General features: G+C 36.3%; 1 protein-coding gene and 1 pseudogene across 1 annotated transcript in view; both read left to right on the forward strand.

Annotated features, from left to right (window-relative positions):
- Positions 1–25670, forward strand: part of ITFG1 (integrin alpha FG-GAP repeat containing 1) — a 237069-nt gene that overhangs the window by 189023 nt on the left and 22376 nt on the right. Inside the window, exon 14 of the mRNA XM_021094239.2 lies at positions 7760–7838. Coding sequence (XP_020949898.2) covers positions 7760–7838 — 79 coding nt within the window. The remainder of the gene's footprint in view (positions 1–7759; positions 7839–25670) is intronic.
- Positions 5083–5182, forward strand: LOC146402307 (U6 spliceosomal RNA; annotated as a pseudogene).

Here is a 25670-nt window from a genome sequence, read left to right on the forward strand (position 1 = left end):
GTGTGTGTTGATATATCCCTGTTTGATCCTCATAGTTTTCCTCAGAGACCTTTGTTTCATAAGGAATTATACCCCCTTTAAAGATGAGGAAAATTGGAGTTCCCACTGTGATGTGGTGAGTTAAGGACCCAGCATTGCCACTGCTGCAGCAATTTGATGCGACTGCAGCTTGAATTCGATCCCTGGCCTGGGAACTTCCATATGCTGCAGCTGCAGCCAAAAGATAAAAAATAAATAAGTAAACAAAGATGAGGAAACCTGAGGCTCAGAGAAATAGATTGTCCAAAGTCATAGAGCCATTAAGTAGTGGAACTAAAACACAGAACTAGGTGTTTTGATTGTCTAATATTTTTTACTACCCCTTTAAAGCACTACTTCCTTACCAACATTTTTTTTGCGTGGTTGGGAAACTTCCCATATTTAAGACATGTGGAGCAGACCCTGACCCAGAGATTTGCATGCAAAGATTTAATCCACACTCTTCTTGAGAGCAACAAACACCTCTGGATTTCTGAGAAAAGCGGGACTGGCAGGCGTTGGTCTGTGAGGTGTGACGCTAGCATGGTATTTCAAAGATGGCACAAATTGAAGCAAAGGGCCGTGCCTTTGTACTCCTGCATCAACCAGACATTGCATACAGGTAGTTCCCAGGAGGGGTTATAATCTGTAACAGCCAGCTCCCTTGGGCTGAGAAGAATTTCTAGGTAAGAACCCAGCTGTGAGCTATCAGCAGCCAACACTTGGAGCAGTTCAGGCAGTACTGCCTCAGTCCTGAAGGGAGGGTCTGGACTGTGTCACTACATCCACTGTGAACTAAATGAGCATCTGGTCAAACCTGTCTGCTTTCATATCATTATAAAAACATGGATTATATAGTAAAGGAGGCTCTGAGGAGAAAAGATGCAGAGGGTATAATGAGAACTCTGTGTACTTTCCACTTAATTTTGCTGTGAATCTAAAACTGCTATAAAAAATATTTTTTAGTTAGGTGCAAGTCGGATTAATTGCAGGCTAAAGATTAACTTGGTTATTCAGGTATTATATACCCAGTTTGTGAAATATTCAGACCCTTCGTTCCTCTTCTTTTGTCTCATTGACCATATCTCCATCATGTGACTCACTGATTACATGGTCAAGCAAAGAACTTTAAAAATTTGAAATTGAACCCACTCATTTTACCTACAAGTTCTAGCTGAAAATTTGATAGAAAAAGCTATGTAATTAAGGCAGGTTATACTTCAAAGCTCACTGCTCCCATTCTCCTTATCTTCAAATAAAAGCCACTTCTATCATATGGAGAACAGAAACATTTAGAAAGTCACCTAAGTACAGCATGCAGAGCTTTCCTACAGGGATTACTCCAATAGGCCAGCACCTTTGGGCTTTTTTGCAGCTAATCCATCTGCCTCCCGTTCACCCATTTATTACTTTCTCTGAAGTCAGATACTGTTGAAATGCCCTTCACATCTGTTGTTTTTCTTCCCCACTGATGTCATAAATCACAATTTTAAAACAATCTAAAAGAAACAAATGCTTACTATCCTTCCCCAGTTTTCCATATATAAAATGTATGCCCACTTGTGAAATTATTTGTTTCATGATACAATGGGCCTTCTTCATACTGCTTTGATATCAGTTCCATTTGGTCATAGTAGAAAACGTTATGTCAGATATGTCCCAGTGTGAGACTGAGGAAGACTGTTCATACCGTGTGATATTATTTACCACCTGAGTTAACATGAATTGAATAATTGTTCTTCTGCTGCCTATATATTCCCACCTGTTCTCTGATATATGGAGAGAGAAAAGAATATTCAAGTCAGCAACTAATCCCACCCAAATTCCTTTCTTTCCATAAAGCACTCTCCTTTTACTCTACCTGCGTTAAATTTTAACCCTGGATTAAATCCCACTCTCTCTCATTGAGTCCTAGACCAGGTTACTGGATATTTCTGAAGAAAAATATATGGCCCTAAATATTGTCAGCACCACTGATTCGTAGTCATCAACGTCAATTGAACATTCCTAATTGTATCATAGTCTTATATGGATCCCTAGACACCTTTTCTCCCAGTCATTTTCTCAGATTACTTTCAGGATTTTCTCTTTGCCTTTGATTTTCTGCTGATTGAGTACGATGTATATAGGTATAGACTTTTTGGTATTTTTTCTGTTTGGTGTTCTCTAAGTTTCCTGGATCGGTGTTTGATGTGTGTCACTAATTTTGGAAAATTCAAATATTTCCTCTGTTCTTTTCTCTCCTTCTTTTCCTTCTGTAGTCCCACAACACACTTATCTTTTATAATTGTCCCACAGTTTTTAGATATTCTGTTCCATCTTTCCACTAGTTTTTCACTTTGCATATCAGTTTTGGAGGTTTCTGTTGATATATCTTCAAGTTTACTGGTCCTTTCCTCATCTGTGTCCAGTCTACTGATAAGCTCATCAATGGCATTCTTCGTTTATGTTGCAGTATTTTTAATTTCTGCCATTTCCTTTTAATTCATTCTTAGAGTTTCCATATTTCTGCCTACATGAACAAACTTGTGTATTTTGTCTACTTTTTTTCCATTAGAGCCTTTATCATATTAATCATGTTTATTTTAAGTTTCTGGTCTGATCATTCCAACGCCCAACATCCCTGCCATGTCTGAATCTGGTTCTGATGCTTGCTTTGTCTATTCAGACTTTGTTTTCTACCTTTTAGCATGCCTTGAAATTTGCTGTTCAGAGCAGATGTGACGTATTGGGTGAGAGGAACTGTGATAAATAAGCCTTCACTATGAATATTATGTTTATCTGGTAGGAGTTCAACTGTGTTATTCTTTGCAGCAGCTGTGCTATCAGAGGCAAAATTTTCCTCTAGTGTCTTTGTTTTTTTCTCCTCTGTTGTCTTTGTGGCACCCTACAGACCTCCTCTTAAATGGGTCTGTGGTTTGTAGTTCTTTTAACTGTAATCCCATCATTAGACAGGAGGCCAATTGATGTGGTGGTGGTGGTGATGATGTATAAGATTGTGGTAGGAGAAGCAGTTATAATCCTGTGATTAATCCTCAGTCTTTTAGTGAGCCTGTGTCCCTGGGCTGTGACTAGTACAGTGCTCCTCTGCTTCCCCTCCCTTACAGGTTAAACAGGATGGCTAGAAGGGGCTGAAGTTAGGTACTTCCTTACTCCCAGGTTGATTAGGTTTTGGTAAAACCCAAGTTGCTTAAGCTCTAGTAATCTAGTTTTCCTTAAGGGTACACTGTTGTTAAGGAGAACAAAGAGCTCTGGGCATATCTTTATATGGTTACTTTCCCCTCTCTATGCTAGAAGCATGAGGGGTTTTTCCCTCCGATCTTGCCCTTGAGAATTTGATGGAACTCCTAGAGGTAAAACTTAAAATAGGGCTCCCCTAAGACTCTCTTCCTCTCTCCACCTGAGTTTTGAACTTTCAAACTAGTTCACACTGATTCTCTAGCAATTCATAAATCACAATTTAAGTGTTTCTACCAGTACTGGCTTCAGTTTCAGTCTTCTGCTGCTGGGCTTCTGCTCCCAATAAGCTGTAATTCTCCGTATCCACCTCTTTCTTCAGTTTTTTTAGGGCAGCAGTTTGCCCTGTGACCTGAGTTCTCTGATGGATCGAACCAGAGTTGATTTTCAGTGTCCAGCTTTTGTTGTTGTGACTACAGGAGTGATGACTTCCAAGCTCTTTTATGTATCCGACCAGAAAGCAGAAGCTCTCCTTGTATTTTTATCAGTATTGCTTTATTTATTTCTTACAGCTTATTGTAGTATAATAAAATGCAATAGACTGTACCTATGTATATTTTGATTTGATGTTATGACATATACACAACATCTTTTTAATGGAAATATATAGATGATAGATATATAGATAGATAATGTCAAAATAATGAATATGTCATGTCCAAAAGCTTTTTTATGCCTTTGGATATCTCTCCTTCCCACCTTCCCTGACCCTCTTCCCCTACCCTGCTCTTCCTTAGGCACCATTGATAGGTTCTCTGACAGTGTTGCTTTATTTTAAAAGTTATTTTTGTTTTGTTACTACATGACTTTTTCAATATATCTTCCTCTGTGACATTTGTTGCTCTTTACTTTGAATTCTTTTTTTAACTTTTTTTTTGAAAAATCTTAACTATGTATAAAAATATACACCTTGTGCCCAAACTGCCATCCAGCTTTTAACACTAGCTTCACATACTCAGTCTTATTTCACCTATACCTCCACCTACTACTTATTCCCCCCACAGTCCCCCTTAGATTATTTTAAGGCAAATTCATCAGATCTTATATTCTGTAAATACTTCAGTATAAGGTAGTGAAGTACTTGTATGTACTTTACACAGGAGACTGGAAATTCTTTTGTTTTCATGGGGTTTTTTTGGGGGGGCCACACCCACAGCATGCACAAGTTCCTGGCCAGGGGTCAAACCCAGGCCACAACAGTGACAGCACTGAATCCTTAACTTCTAGGCCACCAAGGAACTCGGAGACCAGAAATTCTTATTCTTCATCAGAACTATTTAATGTCCTTTCCAACTTCCCCTTCCCAACTTCCAGTTCTCAGTAATTCACCCTGTCTTCCACCTCAAAGAAAAATGTAAGAATGTGTAATGGAAATTTCTTCAATTATCTGCAGCAACTTTAGAAGCATTATTTAATTCCTGTTAAGTCTCTTTCTCCACACCTATATAATGGGGAAACTAATAGTACCTACTTATATTAGTTTCCTATTGGTGCTAACAAATTACCATAAACTTAGTGGCTTAAAACAGAACAATGTGTTCTTATCCATTTGAGGTCAGAATCCTGAATGTGCTTCACTGAGCTAAAATCAAGACATCAGCAGGGCTTCTTTCCTTCTGGAAGCTTTGGGGAGAATCCATTCCCTTGCCTTTCACATCTTGAGGCCACTTACATTCCTCAGCTCATGGTCCCTTCCTCCATCTCCAGATTTAACAATGTAGCATCTTCACATCACTCACCCTCACCCATCTCAACCTTCTCTCTCTCATTGAGCACACGCACTCTGATTATCCAAAATAATCTCCCCATCTCAGGATCCTTAATCATGTGCTTGCTTCAGCAGCACATGTACTAAACAATACAGAGAAGATCAGCATGGCCTCTGTACAAGGATGACATGCAAATTCATGAAGCATTCCATATTTTTAGGGAAAAAATGATCAATAATCACATCTGCAAAGTCGCTTCGCAACATAAGGAAATATATTAAGCAGGTTCTGGGAATTAAGATGTGAACCTATTTAGAGAATGATTATTCTGCTTACCACAACTGTCACCTAAGTTTTTTCTTAAGATTACAGGAATTAATATAGGTAAATCACAGCAGAGGCCTAATACACAATAAATAGTCAAAAAGGGTATCTCTTATTATTTGCCTGTGTTAATGTTTATTTCCTTGCGTCTATAAATCTCTTTATTAGTAAGGTTAGTGAGTTCCAAATATTGAGAACTACTGTCTGCCTTCAGAATAGGGCTAGAGGTCTCTTTGACTTCTTAACTTTTTTTAATTGTGCAAGTCTTTTTTAATACATATCACAAAATTTATAAAATGTGGATATGGAAGATACCCATTTTTTTCTCTTTATGGCTGCACCTGCGGCATATGGAAGTTCTTGGGCTAGGGGTTGAATCGGAGCTGCAGCTGCATGTCTGCACCACAGCCACAGCAACGCCAAATCCAAAACTCATCTGCAACCTATACTGCAACTTGCAGCAATGCCAGATCTTTAACACACTGAGTGAGGCCTGGGATTGAGCCTGCATCCTAACGGAGACTATGTCGGATTCGTAACCTGCTGAGCCACAACAGGAACTCCAGTACCAATATTTTTAGTGAAAGTTACCATAAATATGTGTGAATCAAAAAAAGATATTCCTGTTTCCTAATTTTTTCTTTAAATACTCAACTAATTTTTTGAATTTTCTGTTAGTCGGGTGTGTTAATAACAAATTTCCTTAGTTTTTAATCTTACAATGTGTTAATTTTTCCTTCATTCTTCTAGGATAGTTTTGCTACTTTTAGACTTATCGGTTGACAGGGATTGCATTGAATCTGTAGATTGCCTTGGGTAGTATAGTCATTTTGATAATGTTGACTCTTCCAATCCAAGAGCATGGTATGTCTTTCCATCTATTTGTGTCAACTTTGATTTCTTTCATCAGTGTCTTACAGTTTTCAGAGTACAGGTCTTTTGTCTCTTTAGGTAGGTTTACGCCTATGTATCTTATTCTTTTGGATGCGATGATAAATGGGATTGCTTCCCTAATTTCTCTTTCTTATCTTTCATTGTTAGTGTATAGAAATGCCGTCGATTTCTGCGTATTAATTTTGTATCCTGTGACTTTGCCAAATTCATGGATGAGTTCTAACAGTTTTCTGGTAGAGTTTTTAGGATTCTCTAGGTATAGTATCATGTCATCTGCAAATAGTGATAGTTTTACTTCTTCCTTTCCAATTTGGATTCCTTTTCTCTCTTTTAGTTCTCTGATTGCTGTGGCTAGGACTTCCAAAACTATGTTGAATAGTAGTGGAGAAAGCAGAAAAGCTCTTAAAATATTAATCAGGCAATTGTAGCATCAATGAAATCATTGCTTGCCTGTCATCTTGGAGGAAAATCATTTGCAGTGCATACGTAGACTATCTAAACCTCTTTATTAACTTTTCCCTACTTTATTGGGAAGAATAGTAGAATTTTTAATTCTGCAAAGTGTTCAAAGCATTTCTTGATCATTTTCTCACCTCTTCTTAGGATACCCATCGCAGTCATTGGTTTCTCTATACCCTATTTAATTAACTTTGACTTCTAAAGAGAATAAACCATTGTATCAAGGTATGAGGAATGTTCCAGAAATAGGGAACATACACAAGTTGGAGATAAACCTAACCATTGTAACTAGGCTCTGCCAATTATGTTTTCCTTAACAGGATAAAATTGTATTCTCTAAATCTAGTACAGGAGATAAAATGTGTTGGAACTACTCATCAATATTTTGTACTCTATTATAGTTATTATAGATGTATTTTATTTATTTACTTATTTTTATATTTATAGGGAAAATGTAAACTATGTACAATTCATTCTAGGAGGGAAAAGCAATGCTATATTCAACGAAAATGTCATGGTAAAACTATTCCAGGTGGGACCAAAAGTAGTAAAGGAAATTTTGTTTAAAGTATCCATACTTATATAATAAAGAAGAGACGTTATTAGATCTTAAATATATCCAATAAAGAGTTCCCGTTGTGGCTCAGTGGGTTAAGAACCCAACAGTGTCTGTGAATATGTGGGTTCGATCCCTGGCCTCACTCAGTGGGTTAAGGATCTGGCATTGCTGCAAGCTGCAGTCTAGTTCACAGATGTGGCTCAGGTCTGGTGTTGTCAGGGCTGTGGTGTAGGCCTCAGCTGCCGCTCCGATTCCGCCCCTGCTCTGGGAATTCCATATGCTGCAAGTGTGGCCGTAGAAAGTAAACAAACAATAAAAGAAATATCCAATAAAATTAATGATATTCTATAAATACAACTATCAAATCATTTAAAATGGTAAGAATTTTGTACTAATACATGTCTTTTTTTTGCTAGAAAATACTGCTTATTTAGGAAAATGTTCTCTAAGTAACTGCCATCTATGTAAGAAAAAGTATTTACTTTTTGTAATAGATTTGCCTGAAACTTCAAATGATTCACTTACTTCCCAAGACTTAACAATTTCTTTTTTATTGCAGCCTTTTGGAGTGAATCAGCCTGGACCTTATATCATGTATACAACTGTAGATGCAAATGGATATCTGAAAAATGGTTCAGGTAAGACTAGATACAGTGTCCATAATGCATAATAGCACCTTTAATCAACATGTCAACAAAATAAATTGGGTGACAAAAATTATCGTATTTTACAATCTTTATAAACTCTTCACTTCTTTTGTTATACTTTGTCTTTCTGTAGAAGTACATCAGTAGATTACAAAAAGTCCTCATGGCAAATATATTAACATTAGTTCTTCATATATCCTTATAGTGATGGAGCCAAATCATTATCCTTATTGTCAGTTGAGTAACAGAGAGATTGGGAGCAATGAGATGAGTTATCTTGATCAAGGTATGAAGTGGTAAATTAATTAACAAAGCTCATCTTAGAAGTAAAAATTAAAAATCCAATCTACACCTAGATTAATCCTAGTTTTTTCATATGTGGAAGAGAAACTAGAATATTATACAAATTTATACAATGTTATGTAAATTGTTTTGAAATATGACTATAAAGAAAAATCTTGCTTTACATTTGAATAAAGAGAAATGCAGTCAAGACAGAAAAGAAATAAGACTAAGCAAAAGATATCTGCTCTTGACAGATGGCTAGCTGACTGAGATAAAATCCAAATCGCAATAAATACAACTGTGAAAATTTCAATTCTCTAAGAAGGAAGAGGGATCCTGACATGTTAATATACTTCTTTGAGACTCCTAGAGTCCTAACCCTGAAGAAGTACATGTAAACAGTTACTCTTATTCCTCCACTTTTACATGGACCAAATTAAAGAGAAGAACTCATTATGGGGCTTAACTCATTTTATATAATGGCCTAACGTAATATACCAGAATGAGTCTCCTTTTTAGCTAATTTTACACATTTAAGATCATTAATCATGCTACCGCATCAGCACAGAAACATTCCATAAAACAAAAACTGTTTAAAAAATTCAAGGAGTTCCCTGGTGGCCTAGCATTAAGGACTCAGGGTTCTCACTGCTATGGCTCAGGTTTGATCCCTGGCCCAGGAACTTTCACAAGATGAAGGCACAACCAAAAAAAAAAAAAAAAGATTCAAGGAGAAATTGATGGACACAATTACAGTTCACCATTGAAGGGGGTTAGGCGCACCAGCCCTCTGTGCAGTTGAAAATATGCCGACAACTTTTAGCTGGCCCTCATTCCTCAGTATCCTCCAGTTCAAACAAGTGCAGATTGTCTAGCCCTGTAGTAGTTACTACTAAGAAAAACCTGCATATGAATGGACTTGCTAAGTTCAAACCTGTTACTCAAGGGTCAGCTATATAGTTAGTCAAATACATTAATAAACCACCATCAGTCAAGGAAACAAAGTAAATAAGGATATAGATGATTTGAACAAATTACTTATATTGTAATTCATATGTATATATGAATTTAAAAAGATTCCAGGACCAGGGGTTTTATTTTTTAATCTATTAACACTTTCAGACTTTCAAGGTGCAAATAATTTCAGTTCTAGATAAGATGTTTCCGAACACAGGAAAAAGATGAAGTTACTTATTTTATGAAGCTAATATAATTTAGGCAAAGCCACCATACCCCCAAACAAAAAATTAGCTCACTGGTGAATTACCAACCAAAAATACCGTCTAAAATACTAACAACTTTTGTACAAGATATCGATTCAATATATTTGTAGATTATATTCCCTTTAAAATCATTTTAGGGAGTTCCCGTTGTGGCACAACAGAAATGAATCCAACTAGTAACCATGAGGTGGCAGGTTCAGTCCCTGGCCTCTTTCATTGGGTTCAGGATCCCACGTTGCCATGAGCTGCGGTGTAGGTTGCAGATGTGGCTCAGATCCTGTGTTGCTGTGGCTGTGTCATAGGCCAGCAGCTATAGCTCTGCTTCAACCCCTAGCCTGGGAACTTTCGTATGCCGCAGGTGCAGCCCCAAAAAAGTAAATAAATAAATAAATAAAATCATTATGAAATATTGGTTATATTCCATGTACTTAACAGTACATTCTTGTATCTTATTTATTTTCTATCTAGTAGTTTTCAACTCTTAATCCCTTTATCTTACCCCTCTCCCTCTGGTAACTGCTAGTTCTCTTTACCTCTGAGTCTTTTTCTGTTTTGCTGTATTTATTTATTTGCTCTAATTTTTAGCTTCCTTGCTTAAGTAAAAACATACAGTATTTGTCTTTCTCTGACTTACTTCACTAAGCGTAATACCCTCAAAGTCCATCCATGTTGTTGCAAATGGCAAAATTTTATTCTTTTTAGTTCTAGTTTCTTCTATATGTGAATACAATAACTGACTAATTCCCTGTTGTTTATTTTTTCAATATACTATAACGATACATCAGTAAAGATCTTACGTGATATATTGTTGTGTGGTTAAGTGAATAATTCTCACTTCATGGGAAAAAATCTATAAGACTATTCATCAAATTGTTAACATTTATCTTAGGAGAGCAAGATTTCAAGATCTTCACTTCTATTTGGTACATTTCTTTAACTATTTACTACTTTTAATCCTTTTTTATTTTTTAAAAAGGATAAATTTGACAGCAAATTGAAACATACCAAAAATATTACTCTTAAAATTAGATACAAAATACATTTAATCTGTGATTGTTTTTCATTCAAAAAATATATATTTATTGCTCCTCTACAACAAGCCAGGCATTGGCACCTAGTAGGATATCTTACTAGATGCTAAAAACCCATTCAATAATATTCACTACCCATTGCTGTTTTTTAAGTGAATGGAAGAATATTTCCTTAGCATGATTTCTTTCTAATCTTTTCTAAAACAATAATGGAACCTTAGGTTTATTCTCACTCATTAAATATTTACTTCTTCCCTGGATTGGGAAGGAATGTGTAAACTTAAAAGCAAAGGAGAAAATATCTGTAGAAAACATAAATGCAGTTGAATACATAAATCAAATGAACGCATACATTTTCATAGCCAAAGATCATAAGCGAAAATAAAATACTGTAGCAAACTGGGAAAATCTAAATGTCCAACAATAGATAAATAACAAATTATGCCATTTTATAATAAATTCCAGTGTACACAATATTTTAAAATATCTTTGATGAAATGAACAGGTGTTTATAGTATAATATTTGGGAGGGAGGCACATCTGCATGCATAATCCAAATTGTGTGAATGTGGCTGTTAAGTGTACCCGTGTGTAGGAAGAATATAAAATCAAAATGACAAATATAGAAATGTTAACAAGATTCTCTCTTGGTTGTGGGATTTTCTTCTTTATGTATACATTTTAGTTTACTACACTGATCTTATGTTGCTTTCCATTTGAGAAATATATTAATAATAAGTAATATTTTTAAATATTTCAAGCATAAGTATACATTCTAAACAGGGAAAGGGGCACTTAATTTATGAAAACCTGCCCCAAATTTTAAAGGATGAAAACTCCTAGTTTAAATATTAAGCATATGGAAGTCTAAAGAAATATTACTTGGTGAAGCCATACCTTCCAACCCATTCAGCCCCACTATTAAGAGAACTTTCCACTCTAAGAAGAGAATGACCACATATAAATACTTTAGAAGCTGCAGCCCTGGTTTTTTCTTTTCTTTTTTTTTTTAAGATTACTAAGTATATATAGTTGATTAACAATGTTGTGATAATTTCTGCTATATAACAAAGTGATTGAGTTATACACATGGGCCCTCATTTTCTTATAGAGCAGCTAAGGGTCACTACTCATTTAGTTGGTCATGAAATGCATTTAGTGGCTTCTGATAAGGACTTTTTATTTAAAGGAATAAAAGAGAACAAGAGGAAATAGCAGAATTTCCCACAGATAGTATTCCCACATTTAGTATTTTTTCATGAAAGTTTTATTTTAGGATTTGTTTATCTGTGTTCTTAGTGGGTTATAACATAAAATGTAGTTTTTATTGTGGGCTGGGATCTAAAAAGCTACTGCCCGAAGCTCCCTTCTGATTCAGTACGTTAAGGATCTAGCACTGTCAATGCAGCAGTTTGGGTCACTGCTTTGGCACAGGTTCCATCCGTAGCCCAGGAATTTCCACATGCCATGGGCATGGCCAAAAAAAAAAAAAAAAAAGCCACTGCCAGAGACAGTAACACCTTAATGTTATTCAAAAAAGGCCTGGCCTAATTATCCTTTCTGCTTATAGACAGATCTTGTCATAATTGCCAAATACTATGTGATCTTACTCCACTTCTTAGCACAGCCTGAATAGCCAAATGTTTTTAGACAGTTATATTACAGAAGAGTCATTAATTTTCTAAATAACCATTTACTACTCTTGTAAATTGGCAAGAGATCTGTGGTGAGGACCCAAATTCCCTACATAATATTTGATAAGAACTTAGTAAATAGGAGCATATAAGCCAAATTGTGTGGACTACTGAGTTGTTGGTCATTTCTGAGTAATAATACTATTAGACCAAGATTTGTTTTACTATTTCCTAAATTACTTATTTTGGCCCTGCTAGTACAAAAGTATTTCCTTTTAGTCTTCCAAAGTTACTATTTGTTAACATATCTGAGAAGAACCTAAGAAACCTTTACCTCTGATGCACCCTTCATCACCCTGCCTCGGAAAATAAGAGCGCTTAAAATGTATGGCAGACTGCTGTGAAGGGGCAAAGAAGCATTAGGATTAAGGTCTAACAAAATTCATATTGATGGTAAACATAAGACTATTGAGGAAAATAATTTGTTCTAACCTATAAGCGATGCATTTCTTTAATTTTAACCTTCCAGGTTTCTCCAGTGTTGTCAGTAATTGTCAAGTACATCTTCCAGTGTCAAAAAACATTTTATTCTTTATGTTCATTTCTCACCTACATGTTGTCTGAAATTATCTTCAAAGTTTAGTCATGTTCCATTTACCCACATATAATTATCCATAAAAGAACTTTTTTAGACCTGAGTCATTTTATTTGAATCACTCATCACATTTTGTCATACCCAAAAATTTTAGTTTGAGCAATACTTAATCAGGCATATCTTTATGTCAAAAATTGTAATTCATCACAAAAGAGAATGGAAAGAGTTGTTATGTCCTGCTGGATTATCCATGACATTCTTCTTATCTGAAGGAATGCTTGCAAGAAGAACCATTAACTGTCCTTAATTTCACACCAACTAAATAAAGATCTGACAGGAATAACCACATCCACAGAGTTAGAGATGAGGGCGTGGCTAGTAATGGTGATTTTCTTTCACCAAAATGTGAAAGTGAGAAAGGGAGGGAGGGGAAACATGGAATGGCTCTAAGTAGTACTGATATATCCCCTTCATTTAATTGTAAATTGAATTAATTAATTACAGGAATACAGGAAGTCTGAGACACTAAAGTTTGCAGATCATTCAGCTGTTGAGCAATTAGAAATCCCATCTGCACAGATGCAAATGAGTCAAAGCCATATTCTAGAAAAACGAAAGGAAAAAAATGAGAAATTATAGTGGTGACAAAACTTTTTTTTTTTGCCTCATGAAATTCTATTTACTGAGTTCTAGTATAGTGTTACAGTGAATATAGATCCTAATACTGATGAGAAAACTGCCATATAACACCTTTGAGAATAGAAAGTGGGAGAAAGAATATAATTTGTCTATTTCTGTGGTCTTCGCTAGCAAATGTATTGTCATCTCACAAGTTGTAAATTACTGAACAAACTCTGCTATGCAAGTATATTGGTACAAAGGAATTTGACTAAAATCTCATTCATTACTCAGTAATACTATTGGTGTATTCCTTCTCATTCCTAACTCTTACCTAAGAACTTCACTATTTTCTTATCCATCCTTTCCCCTAACTTCAGTTGTGCACAACAGGAACTATAGAAAGCCACTAAGAGCTACAGCGAAGGTTGAAATTCACAAATATATTATGTATACAGTGCCTATAACATAGGAAGCATGCGGTACACATTGAACAAATGCAAGAACAAAATAAAATTCTTGAGATGCTTTTTCTCATGCATGCTTAAGTAAAATATTGCCAATACAAGGGATTATTTGTTACAAGTTGAGACTGAAATTGAAATAGAATAGTATTTGAGAAAAAAAACTAAATTTTGTATCCTCTTAATTAATTTTTTTCCCAAAAAGGTAAAGATAGGGAGCCCTATCTTAAATCCGTTAGAAATACAAATCAAATGAATAAATTTAAAGAAGAGGTGTGCTGAATTACAAGTTATAGTTTTAGCAAATTCCTCATAAGTATTTCCTTTTTTACACTTTTTCTACCCTGAAACAAATTCTAAATTTTTATTCTCTCATGTGTTTTTTTCCATTATTGATCTAGACTTTCTAGACCACAAAAAACAAATTTATGTTACAGACCTATAATTAGATTGTGCCTGCAACAAACCATAATGCCTCATAGCTCCCCACACTTCTCCCACAAAGACCTAAATCGTAGGTCAGTATTTTCCCATCTCTTCATAATTTCTGACATTGCTCACTGTAAATTTAGATAACAATTGTCTGGGGGCATTCCCATCGTGGCTCAGTGGTTAACAAATCTGACTAGGACCCATGAGGTTGCAGGTTCAATCCCTAGCCTCGATCAGTGGGTTAAGGATCCAGCGTTGCCATGAGCTATGGTGTTGGTTGCAGATGCGGCTCGGATCCCACGTTGCTGTCGCTCTGCCAGTGGCAACAGCTCTAATTAGACCCCAAGCCTGGGAACCTCCATCTGCCGCAGGTACAGCCCTAGAAAAGACAAAAAGACAAAAAAAAAAAAAAAAAATTGAACAGTTTGTCCTCAGTAACACAGATTAGCATCTGGAATGTTGAGATCTCTTAGAAATCTAGTTTCTTTCTAAAGCACAGCTCTTACTCTATTCCTAAGTGGTGTCCTATTGCCTGAGAAACAAGGACTTCCATAATTGAACCCTAAATTACCTACCAGCCTTATCCTTTCTTACTCCCTTTCACACATCCTCCACATATCCAGCTTGCTTTCCTGCCTATGTCTAGGTTTTTCCACTTCCAAGATAAAGCCCATATGCTGCAGGTGTGGCCCTAAAAAGACAAAAGACAAAAAAAAAAAAACTATAATGTCTTTTTTTTTTTTTTTTTTTTTACTTTTGAGGGCCACACCTGTGGCATGTGGAAGTTCCCAGACCAGGGGTTGAATTGGAGCTGCAGCTGCCGGCCTATACCACAGCCTCAGCAATGCAGGATCCGAGCTGTATCTGAGATGTACACCACAGCTCAGAGCAACACCAAATCCTTAACACACTGAGTGAGGCCAGGGATTGAACCCACATTCTCATGGAAACTAGTCAGGTTCATTACCAGTGAGCCACAGCATGAACTCCAATATAGTATCTTAATAGTACATATGTTGATACATAAGGAAGAGGAAAAAAATTGCAGTACCATAAGTAAAAGTATGATTAGAGTTCCCGTTGTGGCTCAGTGGTAATGAACCCGACTAGTATCCATGAGGATACAAGTTCGATCCCTGGCCTTGCTCAGTGGGTTAAGGATCCGGTTGCCATGAGCTGTGGTGTAGGTTGCCACAATTTGGATCTTGCATTGCTGTGGCTGTTGTGTATGCCAGCAGCTGTGGCCCTGATTCAACCCCTAGCCTGGGAACTTCCATATGCCATGGGTGTGGCACTAAAAAGACAAAAAAAAAAAAAAAGTAAAAATTATGATTCTGGTATTCTACTCTTGCATCTCTTTCTTCCTTGATTTAATGAAGATATATTTCCATTTTTTCTAATACATTCTGAGGAAAACAGATTGACCTTAAAACAACTAATCTTTCAGACATTCTTCATTTAAGACCAAAGAAATTAAATTTTCAACAGTTAAGGCTATAATTAAATTGTCATTTTAATCAAAGAAATTGACCATATTTACAATTAAAATGTATGAACAGATTCTTCAGTTTATCACTTTTCCTATCTTAGTATATTTAAATCTTGTCCGTGTAAGCAGAACTACTTTGTAAGATTCTTCAGTAATGCACAGTACTGGCAGTTTTACTATACAAAATAGAAATGATAGTTTACTTACGTTTAAAGGTTGTTCTACTATTTCATGGGTGAAACACTAAAAACCAGTAATGCTCCTGCCATAAATTTATGTGAGGCTCTTGCTATTCTTAATGTTAAACTATTTAATAGGAAGCACTTACTCTTTAATCAGTATATGTTTTAGAATTTCTTTTGTTGATACCTGAATGATTTAATAAATGAGATGGAATGGGTGTTCATTACTGAGTTATCTCTTTCACCTAGGAAGGTACCATTTAATACACTCAAGTAGCTTAGGGAAGGAGACACCAGTGGTCTAAGGAGCTTCTTACCATTAAAAACAGAAAGGTTGGAGTTCCCATTGTGGCACAGTGGAAACGAATCCAACTAGGAACCATGAGGTTGTGGGTTCGATCCCTGGCCTCACTCAGTGGGTCGAGGACCAGGCATTGACATGAGCTGTGGTGTAGGTTGCAGATGCGGCTCAGATCTGCTGTTGCTGTGGGCTGTGGTATAGGCTGGCGGCAACAGCTCCACTTCCACCCCAGCCTGGGAACCTCCATATGCTGTGGTTGTGGCCCTCAAAAGACAAAAAAAAAAGAATGTATACATGTATGTGTAACTGGGTCACCTTGCTGTATAGTGGAAAATTGACAGAACACTGTAAACCAGCTATAATGGAAAAAATAAAAATCATTATAAAAATAAATAATAAATAAAAACTTTTTCCTATGTGGAAAAAATAAAAATAAAAAATAAATAAAAACAAACAGATAATAAGGACAGATGGAAATTCTAAGAAAGAATTAAAAGGAAATGCTAGAAATCAAAATGATTGTAACAGAATTAAAGAATGCCTTTAGGAGTTCCTGTCGTGGCGCAGTGGTTAACGAATCCGACTAGGAATCATGAGGTTGCGGGTTCGGTCCCTGCCCTTGCTCAGGGGGTTAAGGATCTGGCGTTGCTGTGAGCTGTGGTGTAGGTTGCAGACGCGGCTCGGATCCCGCGTTGCTGTGACTCTGGCGTAGGCCGGTGGCTACAGCTCCGATTCAACCCCTAGCCTGAGAACCTCCATATGCCGCTGAAGCGGCCCAAGAAATAGCAACAACAACAACAACAACAACAAAAGACAAAAGAAAAAAAAAAAAAAGAATGCCTTTAATGGATGCCTCTGTAAAATGGACATGGGACAAGGAAAGAATCTGTGAGCTTGATCACATATCAATAGTAGTTCCTCAAACTGAAATGCAGAGGCAAAAAAAAAAAAAATGTGTGGGGTGGGAAACAAAACAGAACATCTAAGAACCATGGGACAATTTCAAAGTGTGAAATATGCATATAATTGAAGTATCAGAGGGGTATCATCAGAGGGGATGAAATATTTGAAGTAATAATGTCCAAGAATTTTCCAAAATTAATGACATACACCAAACCACATATCCAGGAAGCTCAGAGAACACCGTGGAGGATAAACATCAAATCTGTACCTATGCATATTATCCTGCAGAAAACCAAAGACAAAGAGAAAATCTTGAAAATAAACCAAAAGAAAAAGTAACTTACCTTGTGGATAGCAGGATAAAGATACTAATTACACCCAACTTCTTGTTGGAAACCAGTGCCAGCAAGAAGAGTAAAACAGTTAAAGTGGTGAAGTGCTGAAAGAAAAAACCACCAACCTAGGATTCCATCTCCAGCAAAATTATGTTTTAACCATGAAGGAGAAATAGACTTTATCAGACCAACAAAAACTGAGGGAAGCATCACCAGCAAATCTGCTCTCCCCAAAAAACTAAAAGAAGTTCCTCAGGGAGAAAGAATATGATAGGTCAGAAACTCATATCTATAAGAAAGAAATAAGATAAAATGACACCTTTTATTTCTTAGTTGATCTAAAAAATAACATTTAGATTGCTCAAAGTAATACAGTAACAGTGTACTGGTTGATGATAGCATATGAGTAAGTGATATGAATGGCAGTAATGCCACCAGAGATGGGAGGGGTAACTGGGACTATTCTCTTATTTATTTAAATTGGTTATTTCCTGGAAATGACAATCAGGAAATCCTTACCACAGCTTTGGTGATAACCTCTTTCAGTGAAACAATAGTGGGTTATAAAACTTAAATATACTTTATCTTCAAAGATGAGTGACTTTGTAACACATCCCCCTAATTTGTAGAGAACTGAAGAAGACTTGAGATTAAATAAAGGTAAGGAATAATAAGAATAACTCAAAGAGAAACTTACAAGGACAAATCTATAAAATAAGTATGAGCAAGTAAAAAAGATACAAGAGTAAGATAATAAAAGTTACTAAGAATGATTGACAAGTGAAAAGTGAGAGTCACTGTTGCCTGAGGTTGGGGGCTGTGCATGCAGACAGGAAACTATATAGTGATAATGGTTTGCTCTGTGAAAATTTTTTTTATTATCATTCAAAAAATATTGATTGAACATAGAAATACAAGCCATGTTCCTAGGTACTTTAAAAAGCATGAAAACATATTGATTACCCCCAAAGAGGAGAGGAAAAAACAAGAAAAAATAAGATGTTTAGCCACTAATGAAAGATTTTTCAGAAGAGTGATAACTTTTTGGAAGATGACTGACTTCACTATTCACAGACCCCTATGAGATTTAGGTATCTTGAGTGGAGTCGTAAGAACTAGGATTCCATATCATTGTCTTCAAGACTTCCAAGAAATTTCGGGAGTTCCCGTCGTGGCTCAGTGGTTAACGAATCCGACTAGGAACCATGAGGTTGCGGGTTTGATCCCTGGCCTTGCTCAGTGGGTTAAGGATCTGGCGTTGCTGTGAGCTGTGGTGTAGGTTGCAGACGTGGCTTGGATCCCGAGTTGCTGTGGCTGTGGTGTAGGCCGTCAGCTGCAGCTCCGATTGGACCCCTAGCCTGGGAACCTCCATGTGCCGAGGGAGCAGCCCTAGAAAACGCAAAAAGACCAAAAAAAAAAAAAAAAAAAAAAAAAGACTTCCAAGAAATTTGATATTTACCTTATTTGCCTGAATAACTGAGTATGACTCTTTGCTAGGTGCTATGAATGTACTAAAATATTAAGATATGGTTACTTTATATTTCCAGCATCAAGAACTTTATATGTCAGGAGCTAGACATACATATGTTAAAATATCTTCTTAAATAGTAATTACAAAGCAACAAGTGTCAAATTAGTGGCAACAATAAGTTCTATAGGAGCTCAAAAAAAAATGAAGAGACCATTGTGGACTGATTCACAGGTAACACTTTGTGAAGAAAGTCTTCCTTTGAAGGACCGGTGTATAATGTGGATCAAAAGTGAACAAGAAGTAATGTAGATGTAGCATTAGCAAAGTCAAAACATGAGAAATGAAACTATTAGGAGCAACACAAAAAGGAAATAATTTGACAATCAATAAAGAAAATCCTGTTCTGGTTTTTAAAATCTGTTGTACACACAAAGGCTATAATATCTTCAAATATTTTCTTTTTATTCCATAAGTAGATTGAGGAAAAACTCTGGTATCCTAGGCAGATATGCCCATCGGTTTCATTTATTTGCTCTAGCACTTTTTTCTTTATCATTTGGCAGATGACCTGAAATTTAGTATAGCCATTGATCTTTACATAAAATATTTATTTAAAAATTTAATTCAGTGAGCAGTTTATTTACTAACCATTATAATACATTTTACTTAATTATGTATATTTATAAAAAGTAATTTAGAATATGAATGCTACTTAATTTATTTCAGGATTTTATATTTTTAAAAAATAATTACGGAGTTCCCATCGTGGCGCAGTGGTTAACGAATCCGACTAGGAACCATGAGGTTGCGGGTTCGGTGCCTGCCCTTGCTCAGTGGGTTAATGATCCAGCGTTGCCGTGAGCTGTGGTGTAGGTTGCAGACGTGGCTCGGATCCCGTGTTGCTGTGGCTCTGGCGTGGGCCAGTGGCTACAGCTCTGCTTAGACCCCTAGCCTGGGAACCTCCATATGCCGCGGGAGCGGCCCAAAGAAATAGCAAAAAAAAAAAGAGAACTGGACTCAGTTATGACAGATTTTGGAATTATAAAACTAGATGCTTAAGATGACTATGAATAAAAATCCTAAGGGCTAAAAAGGGGGGGAGGGTGAGGAAATGCTAGAAATCAAAAACACAGTAACAGAAATGAAGTAGCAGCTTGGCGTGCCCAAGGAAAGAATCATGGAGCTCTATGATGTCAATAGGAACTTCCCAAACTAAAAAGGTAAGGGGGAAAGGGATAAAAAAAAAAAAAAAAAAAAAAAGCATAGTTTACCTTAATGAGTATTGATATACAAATTGCTACACTTATGGCCCCAGTGACTCATCATGTAGTTTCCTTCTACATTTACTCTGCTTGACCAAGGGGACATCAGTGAAGGTGACACAAGTAGAGCCTTAATAAGCTCTTATACCGCAAGACTTACCCTTTTGGGGTGCTGCCCTAAGATCTCCCCAGTCTTAGTCACCTTAAGAGCGAAAAACTTTAAGGAGAGATACCTACTCGGGCAGTCCAGCTGATCTCCCATATGAATAGCCATGTGAGTGAGCCCAGCCAGCCCACAAACTCATGAGAAATGAAATGGTTAGAGTTGTAAGCCACTAAGCTTTGGGTGGGTTGGTTATACAAAAATAAATAATTGCTAAAAGGAATGTATTCCTTTTGGCCTAAGACCCAAGTATGATGAGGAAAAAGCCAAGTGTGATATCTGACAATCACGTATGCATGATTGCTTCACTTTGCTGTACAGCAGAAATTGACGTAACACTGTAAATCAAGTATAATGAAAAAAACTTTTAAGAGCCAGATATGCCCTGTCAATGCTATTAAAATGGTGAGTTTAGGACGTGCAGACTTGAGGAGACAGGAAAGGGAAAGAAGTGTAGAAAAGGAGAAGGCGATAACTTGCATGTTTACCGACAGTCACAACTTCAATCATGTCCTCTATCCGAGAGGTACGTGTGAAATAACCAACTTTGGTAAAGGAAAAATTATAAGGTATTTTTGTGTTTTGTGTCTCTTGATAGCCAAGTAAATTGTGTCTAGGTCTCTCCAAAATTGGCTAACATGTGACAGCTACCTAGTTTAATACACATGTATTTTTAAATCATGTTTCATTAAAAATAAACTGTCTTGCAATTTGGAACAAAAAAAAAAAAAAACTGCCTCTCACTTTTGGTTTCTAAAGTAGCTATGCATCTTTTTATCCCTATTTTAGAAGTAAGCAGTTTTACTCCCTTGTGGTTTTTGTCGCCATTAAAAAATAACAGCTTATAGCAAAATGCCATGGCCCATTGGTTTGACTCTCAAAGAAGTATGGATCTACAAGCTGAAAAATAAAGTGCACTAAAATAAAGCACAAGCCAAGCTTACCCATTTAGCTCATTTATACCACACTGTCCGCTTTGGAAACCAGAGTTTATCTTCTTAATCCAGAGAATGACAGCTGAAAGAAAATTTACCTCCTTGATGCAACTCTGGAAAGGAGCACTGACCATTAAGTTAGACTTCTACCAGCAACAACATCCAATGAAATTTGACTTTATGAGAGTTGTGGGTTTATTTTATTGTTTCCCTTTGCATTATTTTTACATGCATTGGAAATGGCTTTTATCATTCCTTCATTAGATGCTAATGTGCACTAACCTGTAGAAGAGCAGTTTTCAGAATCAAACTACTTATTTTCTCAAAATAAATATATAAAATGTTTAGAATAGGCCAATCCACAGAGAGAGAAAGGAACTGGGGGAGGAAGTAATGGGAAGTGACTGCTAATGAGTACAGGGTTCCTTTGGGAGGGGTGACAAATATTCTAGCACTAGTGGTGACAGTTGTGCAACTTTGTAACTAAATTGTACACTTAAAAGCGGTGGACATTGTGGCATGTGAATTATATATCAATTTTAAAAAGCTTCTCACATTGTAGATTTATAACTGGGAAACAGGTGGACAGATAAAGCTTGATCTAGGGTTCCAAGCTTCCTGATTTATTCCAAAAGAGAAATGAGAAAAATGTATATGAAAAATTGGTGTTACCCTATTTTTCAGGAATTAATTTCAAATTGAAATTCAACCTAAAAAAAATATGTGGAATGATTATCTAATAAAAATAACAACTAACATTTATATGGTGCTTTGCAATTTTTAAAGCACTTTTTTATTCATTAAAAAGTAAGTACTATTGTTTTAATTGCCTTATCAAACCCATTCAGTAGTGGTATTCTAATTCTAATTTTATAGATAAGGAAGCATTCACATTATATTTTTCTGTTGTTATATCTTTAGTTATATCTTTAAGCATCTCCAGGTTAAGATGTGTCTTTTTCATCTCTGTGCATTCAGCAAATGTTTAGGTAAATAAATAAACGAGAATTCTAAAGATGATACAAAGCAGTGTGAATACTGTCTTTGGCATTCAAATCCTGTGTGCTTTCCATAATATCTCATCAGAATTTGTTGGAGTTCCAGTCTTTTAGCTGGTATCAAGGTATTTTAATTCAAAGCCCAAATGGAGTTTTTCGTTTTTTTGGTTTTTTTTTTTTTTTTTTTGTCTTTTTTTAGGGCCGCACCCACAGCATATGGAGGTATCCAGGCTAGGGGTCTAAACGGAGCTATAGCCACCGGCCTACTCCACAGCCACAGCCACAGCAACATCAGATCCGAGCCGCATCTGTGACCTATGCCACAGCTCATGGCAACACCAGATCCTTAACCCACTGAGTGAGGCCAGGGATCAAACCTGCAACCTCATGGTTCCTAGTCGGATTCGTTTCCACTGTGCCACAACAGGAACTCCCCCAAATGGAGATCTTTAACAGCAGCCATTGGTATAGGGTATTATTAGACCTTAAGGAAAACTAAAATTAAACAACTGTATAAATTACACTTTGTTATTTACTGCCAACCTTCAGGTTAGTACAGCATTTACAAAGTACCTCTTACGTGTCAGCCACTATCCTAGGCCCTAGGAATGGGGTATAGAAATGAATAAGTCACTAGGGTGGAAGCACCTAAGCACCTCTTCTTATGGAGCTATTTTGAATCTGTAGGAGTCCTCCCACCTTCATCACTTTACCCTTGTCAGTTACCTAGAAGCTAAATTCAGATATAATTCAAAATACTCCAAAGGATCAACAGTCAGACGTCAGTAGATTCCTCTCCCTTCCCCTGCTGACTGCCAGAAAAAGAAGACAACCATTGTTTTAAGAAATTTTCCATAAATTGCTACAGTCCTAATTTATGAAATCCAGGAATCCAGCATTTAGACATGTAGCTTCATAAATTCCCCATATACTGTTCACTTATTATATGATCTTTCTTCTGGAGCCACATTCTAGAGCACCTGGTAACATCACATACTTTTTAAAGGTATTTACTTTCTGTAGATGGATTATGCTTTTCTATGAAGACAGCCTATTTCTTGTTCTTAAGCTAATTACTAAGTAGGACTATTAAAAATAAGGAGTATTTATATAGTGACATTAAATTAACATATGTCTTAGGTTTGTAATTTGATCTAGATTGATTAAGGTGCTTCTCAAATCAACAGAGTGCCTGATACATGGCAGGTGGGTAATATCTATAGAATAAACAAATTGATCACAGATGGAAACTAGGAAACTAGGTTTTCTCAAAGTCGGAATAAAATTATGTGCTGAGTCATATAAGCCAATAAACATTTTACCATCAAGTAGGGAACAACTGGTAATATCTGTAGAATAAACTAATTGATCACAGATGGAAACTGGAAACTAAGTTTTCTCAAAGTCGGAATAAAATTATGTGCTGAGTCATATAAGCCAATAAAACATTTTACCATCAAGTAGAGAACAACTGCTTCATTTCTTTTTTCTATGAGTTGCTATTCATTTAATTTAAATTAATGAATTTCTTAAAAATTAAGAAGCTATGATTTAGTAAATGTTTTAAATATCATATATACAGCCTGAAAAGTATCCAGATTTTAAAATTAAATACCAATATTTTTATTTTTCTCAGTCAAAAATTCTTTTGGCTTCTCCTCACCTTCCAAATCTATTTTATCCCCTTTTTTCCCACTTCTAAATTCTGGTGTCACGTTACAATATGATATTGACAAGTGCAGGTAAATTTAGCCTGTTGACAACAAGTAGCCTTTTATAATTACTATTCTATATATAGGAATTAGCTGCCTCTCCCTATAACTGGCTAAACACTTTAGCAGTGAATTTAAATGTTGAAAATCATTGCTGTTTTTATACATTTTATCACTTGCTTTATTTGACAACTATTCTATCTTAGTTGATAATTTGTTATTTAAAAGTGGCCAATGCTGGGAGCTCCTGTCGTGGTAGTGGTTAACGAATCCGACTCAGAGCCATGAGGCTGCGGGTTCAATCCTTGGCCTCACTCAATGTGTTGAGGATCCTGCGTTGCCGTGAGCTGTGGTGTAGGTCACAGACGCAGCTCAGATCCCACGAGGCTGTGGCTGTGGTGTAGGCCAGCAGCTACAGCTCCAATTAGACCCCCAGCCTGGGAACCTCCATGTGCCATGCCAGAAAAGACAAAAAGTAAATAAATAAATAAAAGTGGTCAGGGAGTTCCCGTCGTGGCTCAGTGGTTAATGAATCTGACTAGGAACCATGGGGATTGACCCCTGGCCTCACTCAGTGGGTTAAGAATCTGGCATTGCCATGAGCTGCGGTGTAGGTTGCAGATGCAGCTTGGAATCCCGCATTGCTGTGGCTCTGGTGTAGGCTGGTGGCTACAGCTCCAATTAGACCCCTAGCCTGGGAACCTCCATGTGCCGCGGGGAGTGCCCCTAGAAAAGACAAAAAAAAAAAAAAAAAAAAAAAGGCAATGGTATTTAACCTAAAATCATCCTACTATAACAGCTACGATATTCTGTATTATCCAGAATATCCAAGACATCTATTAGTAAGAAGCCACAAAGTTCACTTTGGATTTCTTTAATTTCTAAAGAATTAGAATACACATATATAGCATATGAAGATTCTTTTCTATAAAGTTCACATGTAAGTTGTTTGAAACCTTAAAACTATTTTATTTTTTTGTTTGTTTGTTTGTTTTGGTTTTGGTTTTTTTTTTGTTTTTTATTTTCCCACTGTACAGCAAGGGGGTCAGGTTATCCTTACATGTATACATTACAATTATATGAAACCTTAAAACTATTTTAAAGTATCAAGGAAAGGATTATATTATCAGGGTAGGCCATAAACACCAATTACATTACTAGACTTTTTCTGGCTTAGATATCTGACTTGATAAACATTTACAGTAAGCCCTATCACATTACATAACACAAATTCTTACCCCAGATTGGCATTCAGGAACAAGGAACTATGATAATTGTTATAGCTAGAAAGATTTTAATAGCTATGTCAGAAACTTACTCTGTTAGCAGTTAAATTAGAAGAGCAGCAAAGGGAAGCATTGATAATGTATTTCTAAATTTTAATTTATCAAAACTTATTCCCGCTATGGTGCAGTGGGCTAAGGATCTGGTGTTGCCACAGCTATAGCACAGATCTCAGCTGCAGCTCAGATTCAATCCCTGGCTCAGGAACTTCCATATGCCACACGCGCAGCCAAAAAAATTTGTTAATCCACTGATTTTAAAAGAATCCTAATCATCCTTGATAACCCAATAACATAAAATATGAAAACATATTTTTCTTTTAAAGTCTTAGCTTAATTTTTCTTGACTTTTGTCTACCATTTGTTATTATACAGCTTGCCATTCTCAAAATTACAAATTCTCCTCAGAGAATGACTGTCCCCTGCCTAATATTCTCATTGTTTTCTTATAGGAAAATATAATTTAAGACATACCACATGGAAGAAAAATACAATGGTGTTTTTTTG

The sequence above is a fragment of the Sus scrofa genome, chromosome 6 (assembly GCF_054392235.1).
Source record: "Sus scrofa isolate SSC_HxYL_T2T_F1_AM1 chromosome 6, Sscrofa_HxYL_maternal_Yorkshire_Landrace_v2.0, whole genome shotgun sequence".
Taxonomy (NCBI): Eukaryota; Metazoa; Chordata; class Mammalia; order Artiodactyla; family Suidae; genus Sus; species Sus scrofa.